At 41.3% G+C, this 13,122-nt stretch overlaps 1 protein-coding gene across 3 annotated transcripts in view; it reads left to right on the top strand.

The window, feature by feature from the left end:
- Positions 1 to 13,122, top strand: part of KIAA1328 (KIAA1328 ortholog) — a 313,917-nt gene that overhangs the window by 13,093 nt on the left and 287,702 nt on the right. For all 3 annotated transcript variants that reach the window (XM_089497994.1, XM_089497995.1, XM_089497996.1), the window contains one exon: positions 12,142 to 12,236. In XM_089497994.1, coding sequence (XP_089354120.1) covers positions 12,142 to 12,236 — 95 coding nt within the window. The remainder of the gene's footprint in view (positions 1 to 12,141; positions 12,237 to 13,122) is intronic.

Raw genomic sequence — 13,122 nt, 5'->3', positions numbered from 1 at the left:
GCAACATTTCCAACATTGGGGATTTTGGTTTTTATACATTTTAGCTAGTTTTAAGGGGGTCAGGTGCCACCTATTCTGCATTTTAAAAAGATTTTCTTTAATTGCAACACACGCAGTGTACTTTATACGAAGAGTCCAATTTAGTTCCCATTGTTCTAACGGCAAACTTTCGCCCAAATCCTGCGCCCATTTAATCATAGATGGTTTAATGAGTTCCTCATGCATATCAAGTTTTAACAAGAATTTATAAAATCTAGATAGCCTCTTAATCTTTTTTCCGAAAATTATTTTATCAAAGTCAGCGGACTCATATTCAATCCCCGTCAATTTCAGATCGTCCGTGAATCTTTCCTTCAGCTGACGATACAAAAACCAGTTCAAGGAAAAACCTTCTCCTTTTAACATATCAAAAGATTTAAATGATATACAATTATCTTTCTTATCTTTTATCAGGAGATCTTTGTAAGTAACCCAGCGGTCAGGAGTTATCACATCATTCCTATGGAACGTTTCATTAACCGAGGTCCACAGAGGGAACTTCGGGTAGATTACTTTTTTATACTTTTCCCATGTTCTTAGAAGGGATTTCCTAACGAAATGCTGCATGAACACATTATTGACTTTGGTCTTATTATAAAATAAATAAGCATGAACGCCAAACACAGTGCCTGCCATCTCCAAATTCAGAGCTTGTTTATCTTCCAGTTTAAACCATTCCACGAGCCACTCAAAGCAGCAAGCATAGAAGTAGATTTTCAAATTTGGTAGTCCTAGTCCTCCATGACATACCTCGTCCTGCATAACCTTGAAACGCACTCTAGGTTTCTTGCCACCCCAAATAAAGTAACTTATATCTTTATTCCACTGTACAAAAGGTTTCTCATTCATCAGAATTGGGATGGTTTGAAACATGAAAAGAATTTTAGGGAGGATCATCATCTTTATGGTTGCTACTTTGCCCATCCAGGACAAGCCAATCTTGCCCCATCGATTAAGGTCATTTTTTACTTCTTGCCATGTTTTACTATAGTTATTTTTAAACAAATCGGAGTTTTTTGTGGTAAGCCAAATCCCCAAATATTTGACTTTATCAACTATCTTAAAACCAGAGCATTCCTGAAGCGTTTCTCTCTCTTTGGCATTTAAATTTAGACAAAATTTCAATTTTGAGTTTCTGCTAGAAGCTCAACAAGGAGGGAACCAAGCTGTTTTACCTTGGGAAGGAGTTGCAGAATTGAGATGCTGCTACAGAGATGTTCCTGTCTTGCATACACATCATTCTGGCCCTTTGGGATGGTGGGACACACAGTAGAGCCTCAATGGAAGATCTCAAATTCTGGGCAGACTCACATGGGAGGGGGGGACTCTTTTCACATATTCTGGCCTCAAGCCACTTAGGACTTTATAGGTCAACACCAATACTTGTACTGTTTTCTCTGACCACCAGTGGCCCTCTAGGGACTTAGACGGAAGGGGTCCTTTCCCAGGATTGCTGTATGAGATCTTTTTAACAGAGAAGTGGCAATTATTGTTTCATGGAAAGCATGTGTTCTAACACTGAGCTGCCAGCCACGGGTGCCTGAGTAGACTTGGGCTGTTTAAAGAGCTGGGTAGGTTATGAGATGCATTTTTCCTCATGGCAGAGACTGGCTGGCACAGTGATATAGAAAGATGAGAAAGAGCCTGCCCACACTTCCCAAGATGGTATTAGTTTATTGCAATGTGAACAATACTATATTTATTTATTTATTTATTTATTTATTTATTTATGGTATTTATACCCCGCCCTTCAGCCCTAAAGGCTATCAGAGTGGCTTATTTTTAATTAGACGGTTCCCTGCCCTCAGGCTTACAATGTAAAAAGGCATGACACAAAAAGAGAAGAAATGGTGGTGGGAAAGGGCATGAGGTCCAGTGATTATTCTCTCCCTCTGAGGCCTGGACTAAGGCAGATGGACTAGAGGGAGGGATCTTCTTCTTCAGGCTAGCCCTGGTGGAGCTGGGCCTGCCTGTTCACTCCCTCACAGGCTGAAGGATGACAGTTATCATGGAGGGAGGGATACTTTCAAATGTATAATGGTTACACTACAGTGGGAGTGATGTTCTGTTGTGTAGGAGCTGCTGGTGTGAGAACGTACTCCCACGCTATATTGAATGAATGTAATATATAGCTGTGAGTGAAGAAGCAGTGTTTTGTAGTGGTTTGAATGTTGGATTGTGACTCTGGAGACCAGAATTCAAATTTCTGCATGCCCATGGAAATCCACTAGGTGACCTTGGGTAAATCAGCTCTTTCAGCCCCAGAGGGAGGCAAAGACAAACCCCGCTCTGGACCAATTTTGCCAAATAAATCCTGTGATGTGTTCGCCTTAGGGTTGTTATAAGTGAGAAATGATTTGAAGGCACACAACAACAACAACAACAACAACATAGCTGAGAGTATGGGTTTCTGTTAAAAGAAGCAGTGATGGGTTTTTAATCAACAAGCAGCTAAGAGGCAGTGAATGTTACACATTTATTTCCTCTCCTTCTTGAAATTAATGATTTTGTGTAAAGATCAACAGAACATAAAACAATGAGTCTTTTAGTTCCCTTGTCCGATTGTCTCCAACTGATTGATCTTACAGGACAAATCTGAAAGCATTAAAGTGTTTTCGCCATTCATTGAGGAACTGTTGGGTGGCTGCTGCTGCTCTCTTGGGCTGGCATAACAGAGTCATGCAAGCACTGTGTTAGCTAAGGGTCATGAGGACTGAAGTCTAGTACATGTAGGTCAGTGCAACTCAGGGTGGTAGTGTATGGATAGCTGCTGGTTCATGACCTAGCAGCACACCAGGGTGCACACATATTAAGAGAGTTGTAGCCAATTAACACAAATGTGGTGGTAGTCCTTTGCACATTTAGGAAAAAGTTGAGTTATCAAAAAAGCTTTTTGTCAAGGTGAGTTTTGACTCTTCTGTGATCCTGTAGTTTGGATATCTTACTGGATGTGCCTCTCTTTCAGCTCTTTTTTCTGGGCAGTGATAGTTCTGCTAACTTTCCTCTGCTTAGCTTTTCTGTTGCTGCCACTAGTGCCCTGGGAACTACAGACAGCATCTTGTTAATCTAAAATACTGTATATACTCATGTATAAATCAACCTCATGTATAAGTTCAGGGCAGGTTTTGGGAATAAAATAATATATTTCTATATGGGTAAAGTTGAGGGTAAAATTTGGGGTCATGTAAGAGGGTAAAAAAAGGGGAGCTAAATTAAGTTTGCCCATCAAAGAAAACTGAAAAAATCTCAGAATATAATCATTGAATCATAAAGTTGGAAGAGACTGCCAGGGCCATTGAGTTCAACCCCCCTGCCATGGAGGAACACACAAAGCATCCCTGACAGATGGCCATCCAGCCTCTGTTTAAAGACCTCCAAGAGTGTGTGTTCTGCTGTCGAACAGCTCATACTGTCAGGAAGTTTCTCCTAATGTTGAGGTAGAATATCTTCCTGTAGCTTGCATCCATTGTTCCGTGTTCTAGTCTCTGGAGCAGCACAAAACAAGTTTGCTCCATCCTCAATGTGATACCCATTCAAATACTTAAACAGGGCTGTCATATCACCTCAGACATTGGCTTCCACCACTACCTTTTTAATTGTACTGTTTTTAATGCTGTGAAGCCACTCTTGAGTTCCAGTTCTGGGAAAAGAGCAGGATACAAATAAATACAATAATAACAATAATATTGCTGCTGTATTGCTCCTTCAGTTTGCCGCTGTTTGCCTCCAAAGAAGCATTACACAGGTTCCAGCAACGACTCACTGCCAAAGCAACCTCAAAGAGAATAGTCTGGGAAGTGGGTGAGGAGACCAAGGGTATTTTGCACATGTTCAAAGGTATCCTTTAGTTATTCTACTATCCAAGCCCTGAAGTTTGGGGACAAGCTCGGTTCCTAGGTCTGTGAAACACCCCAGAACAGAAAGTCTCCCCATGGGGAAGGAAGCTGGTGCTCACTAGGCTGTCCCAACCACAGTCCGCCTCCCCCCAACGTGCATTATTTTCCCATGGATTGACTCATCAATAAGTCAATCCAGGTTTTGAGCATGATTTTTTTGACTGAAACCTTTTGATTTATACTAGGGTATATATACCACATGGTCCCTTTATGCTAGGATGGGAGTGGGGTGTAACATTTGCCTCCTTTTGGCTGGCTGATGTCAGCAAGCACCTGGTTGAAGCGCCCTGTGTTTAGTGACTTGGCTGGGGAAAGCAGAGCACATTCAGCTGGTGCATGCAGGGGGTGGCTGAGTTTTTGATATCATGAAAGTGTTGGCTGAATGTGGGTCTCTCTGTGTGCAACGCATTGTGTCAACTGGAATGGGAATCAGCACTGCTATCTTTGATCAGTGGAAGCATGGCTGAGAACTCCTTAACCTGCTAGCTTCTGCGAGACTGGGCCATGGGAAGGGGCTTGAGGAAAGAGGGGAAGGCTCAGACAAAGACCCTGGATTTCTCCCATGGGCCAGAAGTTCCCAATTATTATTATTATTATTATTATTATTATTATTATTATTATTAACCTTTATTTATAAAGCGCTATAAATTTACACAGCACTGTACATACAGTCTTTTTAATTGGACGGTTCCCTGCCCTCAGGCTTACAATCTAAAAAGACACGACACAAAGGGAGTGGTGGTGGGGAAGGGGCATCTCTAGTAGGATAATACATATAAAATACATAGCAATACAGGAAATGATTCAATAAAACAGGCAACAAAAGAACATCAAATAGCAAGTGAAAATTATGCAATGCCTGGGAACGCTGCCCTGAACAGGATGGTCTTCAACTCCGTTTTGAAGCTGGTTAAAGAGGTGATGGCTCTTGCTCGCGGGGGAAGAAGGTTTCAGGAGTGAGGGGCAGCAAGTGAAAAGGGGCGAATCTGAGATGGGGAAGAGGAAATCCTGGGCTGAGACAGCAGACCTTGACTACCAGAGCGGAGGGCCCGAGTGGGAAGGTGAGGAGAAAGAAGGTCTGATAAGTAAGGAGGGGCCAGCCCTTGGAGGGCTTTAAACGTCGACAGCAGGAGCTTATACTGAATGTGGAAAGGGAGGGGGAGCCGTGAAGGGATGCCAACACAGGAGAGATATGGTCACAGCGGTGGGCGGATGTGATAATGTGTGCAGCTGAATGCTGGACAGAAATTAAGGGACGGAGGTGAGAAAGAGGAAGCCCTGCCAGAAGGATGTTACAGTAATCAAGTAATCAATAATCAATTCCTGCCTAAATGTGCCAGTTTTGTGTGTTGGTAGCTGTGGATTACTCTTGGTGTTTATGTAGGCATTCCATATGCCTGCATTGATGGCAGGAGGAGCTGGACTTGATAGGGTCCCTTTCAATTCTATGATTGTATTCTATTTGTGCATCTTGATGAGTTACTGATGAGCAAGCCTGCTTTTGGAATCTGCAGAAGACCCACCAGTCTTCTATTTAAGTTGATGAATTCATATTTGCCGCTGGGAGTGCACCCCACATTGCCTTGTGACAGAGTGCCTGGGATCATCCTATTCTGCAAACAATGCTTTCCTGCAGGGTTTTGATCAAAGGAATTCTCTGATTTCAGTTACTTTTCCCGCATGATTTTGGGCAGCTGCTGCTTCCTTAAACAGCCTGTGTGGATCTTTCACCAAGAGAGGTCTTCACCTAGCAGGTGAGCCTCTTGTAACATCCATTCTGATTGAAGTTCTGTGAGACGGGGTGCCTGCAAACTAAGCTCTGAGTGCCTCCATCAAACGTAGTGGGGGAGTATATGTCTGGCGCGTATACACGAAGCAAGCCGTTGTCTTTGAAACTGAGTTGTCATCTTTTGAAAAGTGCAGGGAAAGTTTTAGCAGATATGACCTGCAGCTGTTAACTTGAAGTGCTTTGAGTGAAAAGCTAGTTTAAATTAAACACAAATCAAAAGGTTTGAATGAAGCTCTGTAACGCCTGGGGTTGCGAAAAACATCGCTCAGTACAGGTTGATCACTACTATCCATTTCAAAGACTGCTTAAAATAATAATTTTATTAGCTTTTGAAGACTCCTTTGAAAGGAACAGCTGAACCCAGAAGGGCCTGTTTTCTTGGTAATTTCTAGCCACAACTCCCAGTCAGTCCTCTCAAGGAGGCAGCGTGGTATGTGTACAAGAGATGTAAACCGTTTGTTCATTCTTTGTGTGATCTGGTTTTATTTCTGCCATAGGCTTCTATTGGCAAGATGTTGAAAGGTTGTTCTTTTTTTTTTTCTTTTTTTTTTTTTGAGAAAAAGGTCTTATATTGTCAGTCTTGGGAAAATTTACAGCAGCACCTAAGATGTGGTAGCGGTCATATTGTGCTGACAGACTTAGAACATGAGAGCAGGCTCTAGAATCACTGAGAAATATCCATTTTTAGTGGGGTAACTTTTTGAGTTCACATGACTGTTCATGAGGCAGAAGAGAGGTATTATACACTTAGGAAGCATATATGTTGAAGGATAAAAGTTGCCCCATAGATATAGAACTTATTAGTCAACATCCTACATTGTATTTGTGTAGTGTAAATCTACACTCTACACTCAAGTAGTTACATGCTACACCACCCTTCTGCTGAATAGCAATAGCAGCTTCATTTATATATCACTTCATACCACCTAAGCAGTCTCTAGGCAGTTTACAACTATAAGCTAATTGCCTGTTGGGGCTAAACAGGCTTTAAACCATTGTGAAAATGGTTACATTGCTCGAACTCTGGGTATGTAACCATGAACTGAGTTGTTCATTGCACAGTAATCAAAGAGTGCAACTGTAGGTGCAGAGGAACATACATGTGTGCATGACATTAAGAGGATTCCAGCCAATAATTTTGGATCCTGTCTGTCTTTAGGGCTGAAGGAAATGGCTGGCCAAGACAGAATATTCTTTGCACTCTGGTGCAAATAGCTGTTCTAGACCCTTGATGTAGTGACTGGTATTCTCTGATGGTTGTTTCAGATCTCTGTTCCTTCTGAAACAGATATGGTAGGATGAGGAAGAACTGCCACTGTACTCTTTGTGAGTTTCAGGTGTGCTGAAAAGAGTAGGAAGGTGAGTTAGGGCTGTTGTTCTTGTTTTGAAAGTAAATGTGGGTTAGACTTAGTGTGCCAAGAGGTTGTGGTTTTGCCATAGAAGTAAGCAGTTCAGATGCCTTGTACAAATCAGAGAGACAAATGCCTAGGTGAGGTCTGGAATCTAAGGAATATACCTCTTTATGAGTGATTAAGAATATGTGTCTGCCTCAGTGACTTTCTGGTTATCTTTTCAATCTTACTTGACTACGCCTCTGGATGGATTACCATGCAATAGGCCTGTATGACCTCCCAATCCCAATACTTAAGGACCAAATTGCATGTTAGTATGAATTCATTATGCCATTTAATTTTAAAAATAGTGGGGTTGAACAAATTGTAGTGGTGAGGAGGGACGAGAGTTTTAACTCCTTTTCTTGTTTTCCATTTCCAAGGAAAATTTGCCCCCTACAATACTGTCAGTGCTAATAGTATGTAAAAAGATCTTTTGGCACCTTTGAGATTAACTGAAAGAAAGAAGTTGGTAGCATGATCTTTTGTAGACTTAAGTCTTGTTCCTCAGATGCATTTGGTGCAGTGGAAAGGCAGGGACAGACCTTTATAAGTTATTTGTTTGTCAGGATGTCAATTCTGATTCAAAATCCTGTGTCTATGGAAATGAAGTGGCAAGTCCAGTTTTAACTATGGCCGATGGTCGTTGGTGGATAAAGGCAGTAAGGAAGCTGTAGCCTGCAGGTAAGGAGAGTGAATGGGTGTGGGAAACAGAGAGAGATGTGGACAAGGGCACCCTCATGAGGATGATTAGTGTTGAAATGTATGCAGTGTATCAGGCAAACAGTTATAGTAATGCTAATAGTGCTAATGGTGTTTTTCTGCTGGGATTAATATACTTGATCGGGATGATTTTTCATTGGGCCTTCTCCTTCCCTCCCTCTGTGTGTTGTTCCCCCTTCATGTTTGGATACGTATCCTGATTTGTTACACACACACACACGTTGGTGACTACTGAAAAAGTAAAAAAGCAGATAACTTTGACTTACTTAACATATAAATCACAAGAAGGATGATTCTACCTAAACATTAGGAAAGACTTTTTTTTAACTGTAAGAGATGTTTAACAGTGGAATAGTCTGCTTCCAAAGGTGGTGGACTCACATTTTGGGGGGTCTTTAAACAGAGACTGGATGGTCATCTTTAGGATTGCTTTGTTTCTGTATTACTGCATAGAAGGGAATTGGATTAGGTGGCCTTTGTTTATTATTATTATTATTATTATTATTATTTATGTTATTTATACCCCGCCCTTCAGCCCTAATGGCTCTCAGAGCGGCTTACAATTATTATTTTTAATAAGACGGTTCCCTGTCCTCAGCCTTACAATCTAAAAGACACAACACAAAAGGAGAAGGGAATGGTGGTGGGGAAGGGGATGAAGTGCAGTGGTTCTTCTCTCCCTCTGAGGCCTGGACCAAGGCAGATGGACTGGAGGGAGGGCTCTTCTTCTTCAGGTTAGCCCTGATGGAGCTGGGCCTGCCTATTCACTCCCTCCCAGGCCGAAGGATGACAGTAATGGAGGGAGGAGCCTCTATCTTCAGGCTAGCCCTGATGGAGTTGGGCCAGCCTATTCACTCCCTTCCAGTTTTCCCCCATGTCTTAAGATTCTGTGATTCCATCATCCTGTGTGTAGTTTTTTGCTACCTCGGATAGTGAGGCTACTAGGAATCTATACTGATTTGGAATCAGAATGCCTTTATTGCTTGCTTCGCCACTAAAAGTTGCTGTAGGGTTAAGAGCTGTGTGGATGGGAAATGCTGGAATAACCGCAGGGGAAAAGGCAAAGCATTAGAAAAATTGAGGCCACTTTATCAGACATGGAAAAATGAATGCTGCAGGTCTAATAAATGTGCTAAACCATTAAATAGAAGGATCAAATTTGCAGGCAAGAAGCTCACATTTTTGGACACTTGCGTGTCTTGAATTCTGCTCACGCTCCCTTCCCAAAGTTCTGTTATATGATGGAAGATGATTATTACAAAAAACTGAATTTACGGTATATCCTGCCTTTTTGCCAAAACTGGGACTCAAGGTGGCGTGATTGTCTAAGATGTGGTGATACACATGTGGACGCTTATACATCAGAAGCATCTCAAGATAGATTTTGAGCTATACTTCTGTTCAAGATCTAGCTGCTATTTATGCCCTGAATAAGGGCCAAAACACACCCCCATGTGTGCTCTTGGAGACAAAGAGTCTTAAAGTCCAGGAAATGAAACTCCATTAGGAAAACGAAAAGATACATCCTTTGAGATCCAAGCTGCCTCTGTCTTTTGCGTGGCTACTCACCCTTTTATTAAGCAGGGAACACAGAATTTCTTAGGAAGCCTCTGTTGTTGCATTTGGAAAACTTTTGGGTGCTGTTTAGGTAAAAGATGTCAGATGAAATCCCAATTGAAGAAAAAATTATCTTTGTTGGGGGTAGAAACCTTGATGAGTTAAGTCCCAGACCCTTGGCTTCCTCTTTAGGATTCTCCTTTTATGGCTAAAATGTGGTATCTCCGCATACAGAAAATTCATCCAGGGGCAGCCTTGTTGGCCATACAGCAAAGTGTAGTAACATCCACAAAATCTATAAAACAGTAGCAGCAGCAACAATAATATTTTTAAATTTCTGTCCTGCCTCTCCTCAAGGCTCAAGGCAGGATACAACATGTTAAAACACAAAACAACATTTAAAAAAGAAAATGCATAAAGCCAGCAGTTAAAATACAATATTGCAAAACCATTAAAATACACATATTGGTTGGTCCAATACCATTATTGGCTGGTCCAAAACAAGTATCGCTGTTTTGTGGATTTCAGATGTTAATGTACTTTGCTGTATGGATATGCTGTAGTTTTTGTTCTGTTCCTGTTATTCATCTCTTGGTACGGGGAGAAAGTTGCTTTGAGCAAGTTAAAGGCATACATGCAGTTAGTGCTGGAAAATTATTTTTTTGAGATAAACTTTTTAATTACATAAAAATTAAACATAAAACAAACAAGCAGATAGTCATATCCACCAACATTAACATAAAATAATTATTTACATTTTGCATCTTTTCAATGTTGCTTGTCATAACTTCCCATCTAGACTTGTCACAATTTCTCATTAACAATTTGTTCTGCTGAGAATTTTCCCTTTCTTTCTAGTTGAATGACTTAGCCCTTAATTTTTAACCCTTTTGGTTGATTAAGCTAGCGGATAGGATGGAAATGGATAGACTTATATACTGGCTTAAAGCTAAGTCTGTAGTGAAAACATTTTACAAATGGAAGCCCATCTTCAAACTTTGGAAAGAAAAATGCACAAGTCGAAAAGAAATAATATGAAGAAGGATTAATAGATTGATGGTGACTAGTGAAAGACAAGTCTGAGAGACATTTAGAAAGGGAAATGAGAAAAAGAAAATAATGAAAATAAAAACAAATGCTGGAAAATTCAAGGCTTGGCTGTTGTCTTGCAAGCAAAGAGCTGGAGCGAACTGTGATGTCCAGAAGTGCTGCCCTCCTGTGGACATACAGTGAGATGCCAGGCAATTATTAAGGGAGGAGGAATGACAAAACTATGGTCAGCAATCGCTTTCTGATTATTATGGTCACCAATTTTTTGTGTGCTTTTAGTCTCCTGTGGCACTTGCACTCCAGTAGCAAACCAGGGTTGTGGCGTCAAGAAAGCATAACATCAGGCCTATCAGCTTTGAAGATTGCCAGGGCTGTGATGCCTACTTTTCCTCTTTGAACAGCATCAACCTAGATTTGTCATGGAACTGTGGAATGAATGTTAAGCATCAGTTATACAGCAAACTGCTGAGGATGCAGTTTCTACAATTCATAGAGTTACTAGTGAGGATACGATTTTCAGATCTTCAGTATTGTGGTAGGTTTTCCTTAGGGTTGATGTAACTTGGAAATGACATGAAGGCACGCCAGAAAGCCAGTTAAGAGGCGTAATGATAGACAGCACATTTTTTTAAAATTGTTAACCATACTGCGCTTCTATTTAGCAACTTGTTTATGGAAGCTAGATGTTAACAATAATGTGTGTGCCAGTGTAGCATAGTGGTTTGAGTGTTGGACTGTGACTCTGGAGACCAGGGTTCGAATTTGGGTTCGACCATAAAACCTCACTGAGTGACTTTGGACAAGTCACACTCTCTCACCTTCAGGGGAAGGCAATGGCAAACCTCCCTTGATCATACCAAGAAAATACTTTGAGAGGTTTGCCTTAGGGTTGGCATAAATTGGAACTGATTTGAAGCAAGACAACAACAACAACGGACCTTCAAGTCACCTGTTGACTTATGGCAACCCCCATGAATTTCACTCAGAGGTGGTTTTTGCCTGTTCTTCGCGCTGAAATGTAGCTGGCAGCACGTGGTATTTGTTGGAACCCTCCCATCCAAGTACTAACCAAGGTTGATCTTGCTTAGCTTCCAAGATCAGATGGGATCTGGTGCTTTTAGGGTATTTAGGCAGATGTTGCCTTCCCCAGTTTCAGAGTGTATATGTGTGCCTTCAAATTGCCTTTGGGATATTTAGGCCCATGTTAACATTAGTACATTATATTAGGATTATTGATTAAATGGAAAATGTATAGGTGGATCTTTGCATACCTATGCAAATAACGACCACCTGGGGAAGAAAAAAGTCTTACTCTAAGGCTACTCCAATGTTTTGTCCACTAGCTGACCAGTGAGAGATTAAAAATGAAACAATTGGATGCTGCTTTTCCGTCCCTGCTCTCCCCCCCCCCCCCCCCCGTGTCTTCAAAGAAGGCCCTTGACAGGTTTCAGCCCTTCTTACCTCTCCTTCCAGCTGGAACTTATCTTCAGAAGCACAAGTTAATGATGAATCCTCTGGCACATAATTTGGGAAGTTATCCCAGTGGCTGATTCTAAAAACGTGTGTTTCCTTCATTTTTTAATTCGTCTGGGGCTGAATATGCAGCTTCTGGTGCTTGAAATACTTCTATTGTAGATTCAGAAATACTCGTTCCATGTTAATGATTGCTTTTTAAAATGCTGATTTTAATTTTCAGGTCCCTGACAAAGGAGGAATGAAGAGTGCTTCTCTAAAGGATTTATGTCCTGAAGACAAGAGACGCATAGCAAACTTAATTAAGGAGCTTGCAAGGTGAGGATAAACTCCGTCTGATAATATATCAGGTTTAGACTGAGACTTTCCCTCCAATTATTCAGTTATGAAATTTTAAGTGTTCATGTTTATTAAAATTGTACTACCACTCCTCTTGGTGGCACAGGTATTATCAAGTGGGGCACAGAGTAGTACTTTCTCTCCTTGCTCATCCCATACAAGAAACTGGCACTGCTTTAGGAAGCACTGCAGATGGTTTCCTGTGAGGTTTGTCCCCATTGTGTTAGGGATGTCCTGAGCAATTCTGCCCCACCAGGTTTGTTCCCCACCTTAGCACCTCATTTATCTTTTGGAATGTGACTTTTCTAGTACCCTTTGTTGCTGGAGTGTGCAGCTGTGATAGATGCTCTGTTATGAATAATGCAGCTGTCTAGTCCAGAGTTTTACAATCCAGACCATCTACGTATTGAATTGCAAAGTGAACACATGTCTAGCCCTTGTGGCTATGCTGAAAGGCACCGGCATATATAGCGAGAATATGTTGAATGACTAAACAAGGTAAGCTGTACACTGAAAGTCCAGGGTTTGGAAGCAGCACAAATGCAGTTTTTTCTAGTCTCTGCTGCTTCTTGCCCAGTGCTATTATCTATCCCACAGTTGCTCCAGATTGCCTGGTCCCTGCTCCTTTGAGACTCTGAATCTGGATTCAGTTAATAGTAACATGATAGTTATGCAGATTTGCCTGCATATATAGTTACAACTTAGAACTGAGTGTTTTTGTGATTGCTACGTTTCGATTTTTATTGTCAGCAAAGAAATCTCACTTATAACCAGAGGTGCAGGTGGAATTTCCTTGTGGCTTTTCTTGGCAGAGAGCCTTATTTCCTCTTGGGACTGTCTGGGGATCTTTTCCTTCCCATTCTTT

This window comes from Sceloporus occidentalis, unplaced genomic scaffold (assembly GCF_023333645.1).
Source record: "Sceloporus occidentalis isolate IW3139 unplaced genomic scaffold, rSceOcc1.0.p SCAF_1, whole genome shotgun sequence".
Taxonomy (NCBI): domain Eukaryota; kingdom Metazoa; phylum Chordata; class Lepidosauria; order Squamata; family Phrynosomatidae; genus Sceloporus; species Sceloporus occidentalis.
The sequence above is the reverse complement of the archived record's forward strand: the minus strand, read 5'-3'. Positions and strand labels throughout refer to the sequence as shown.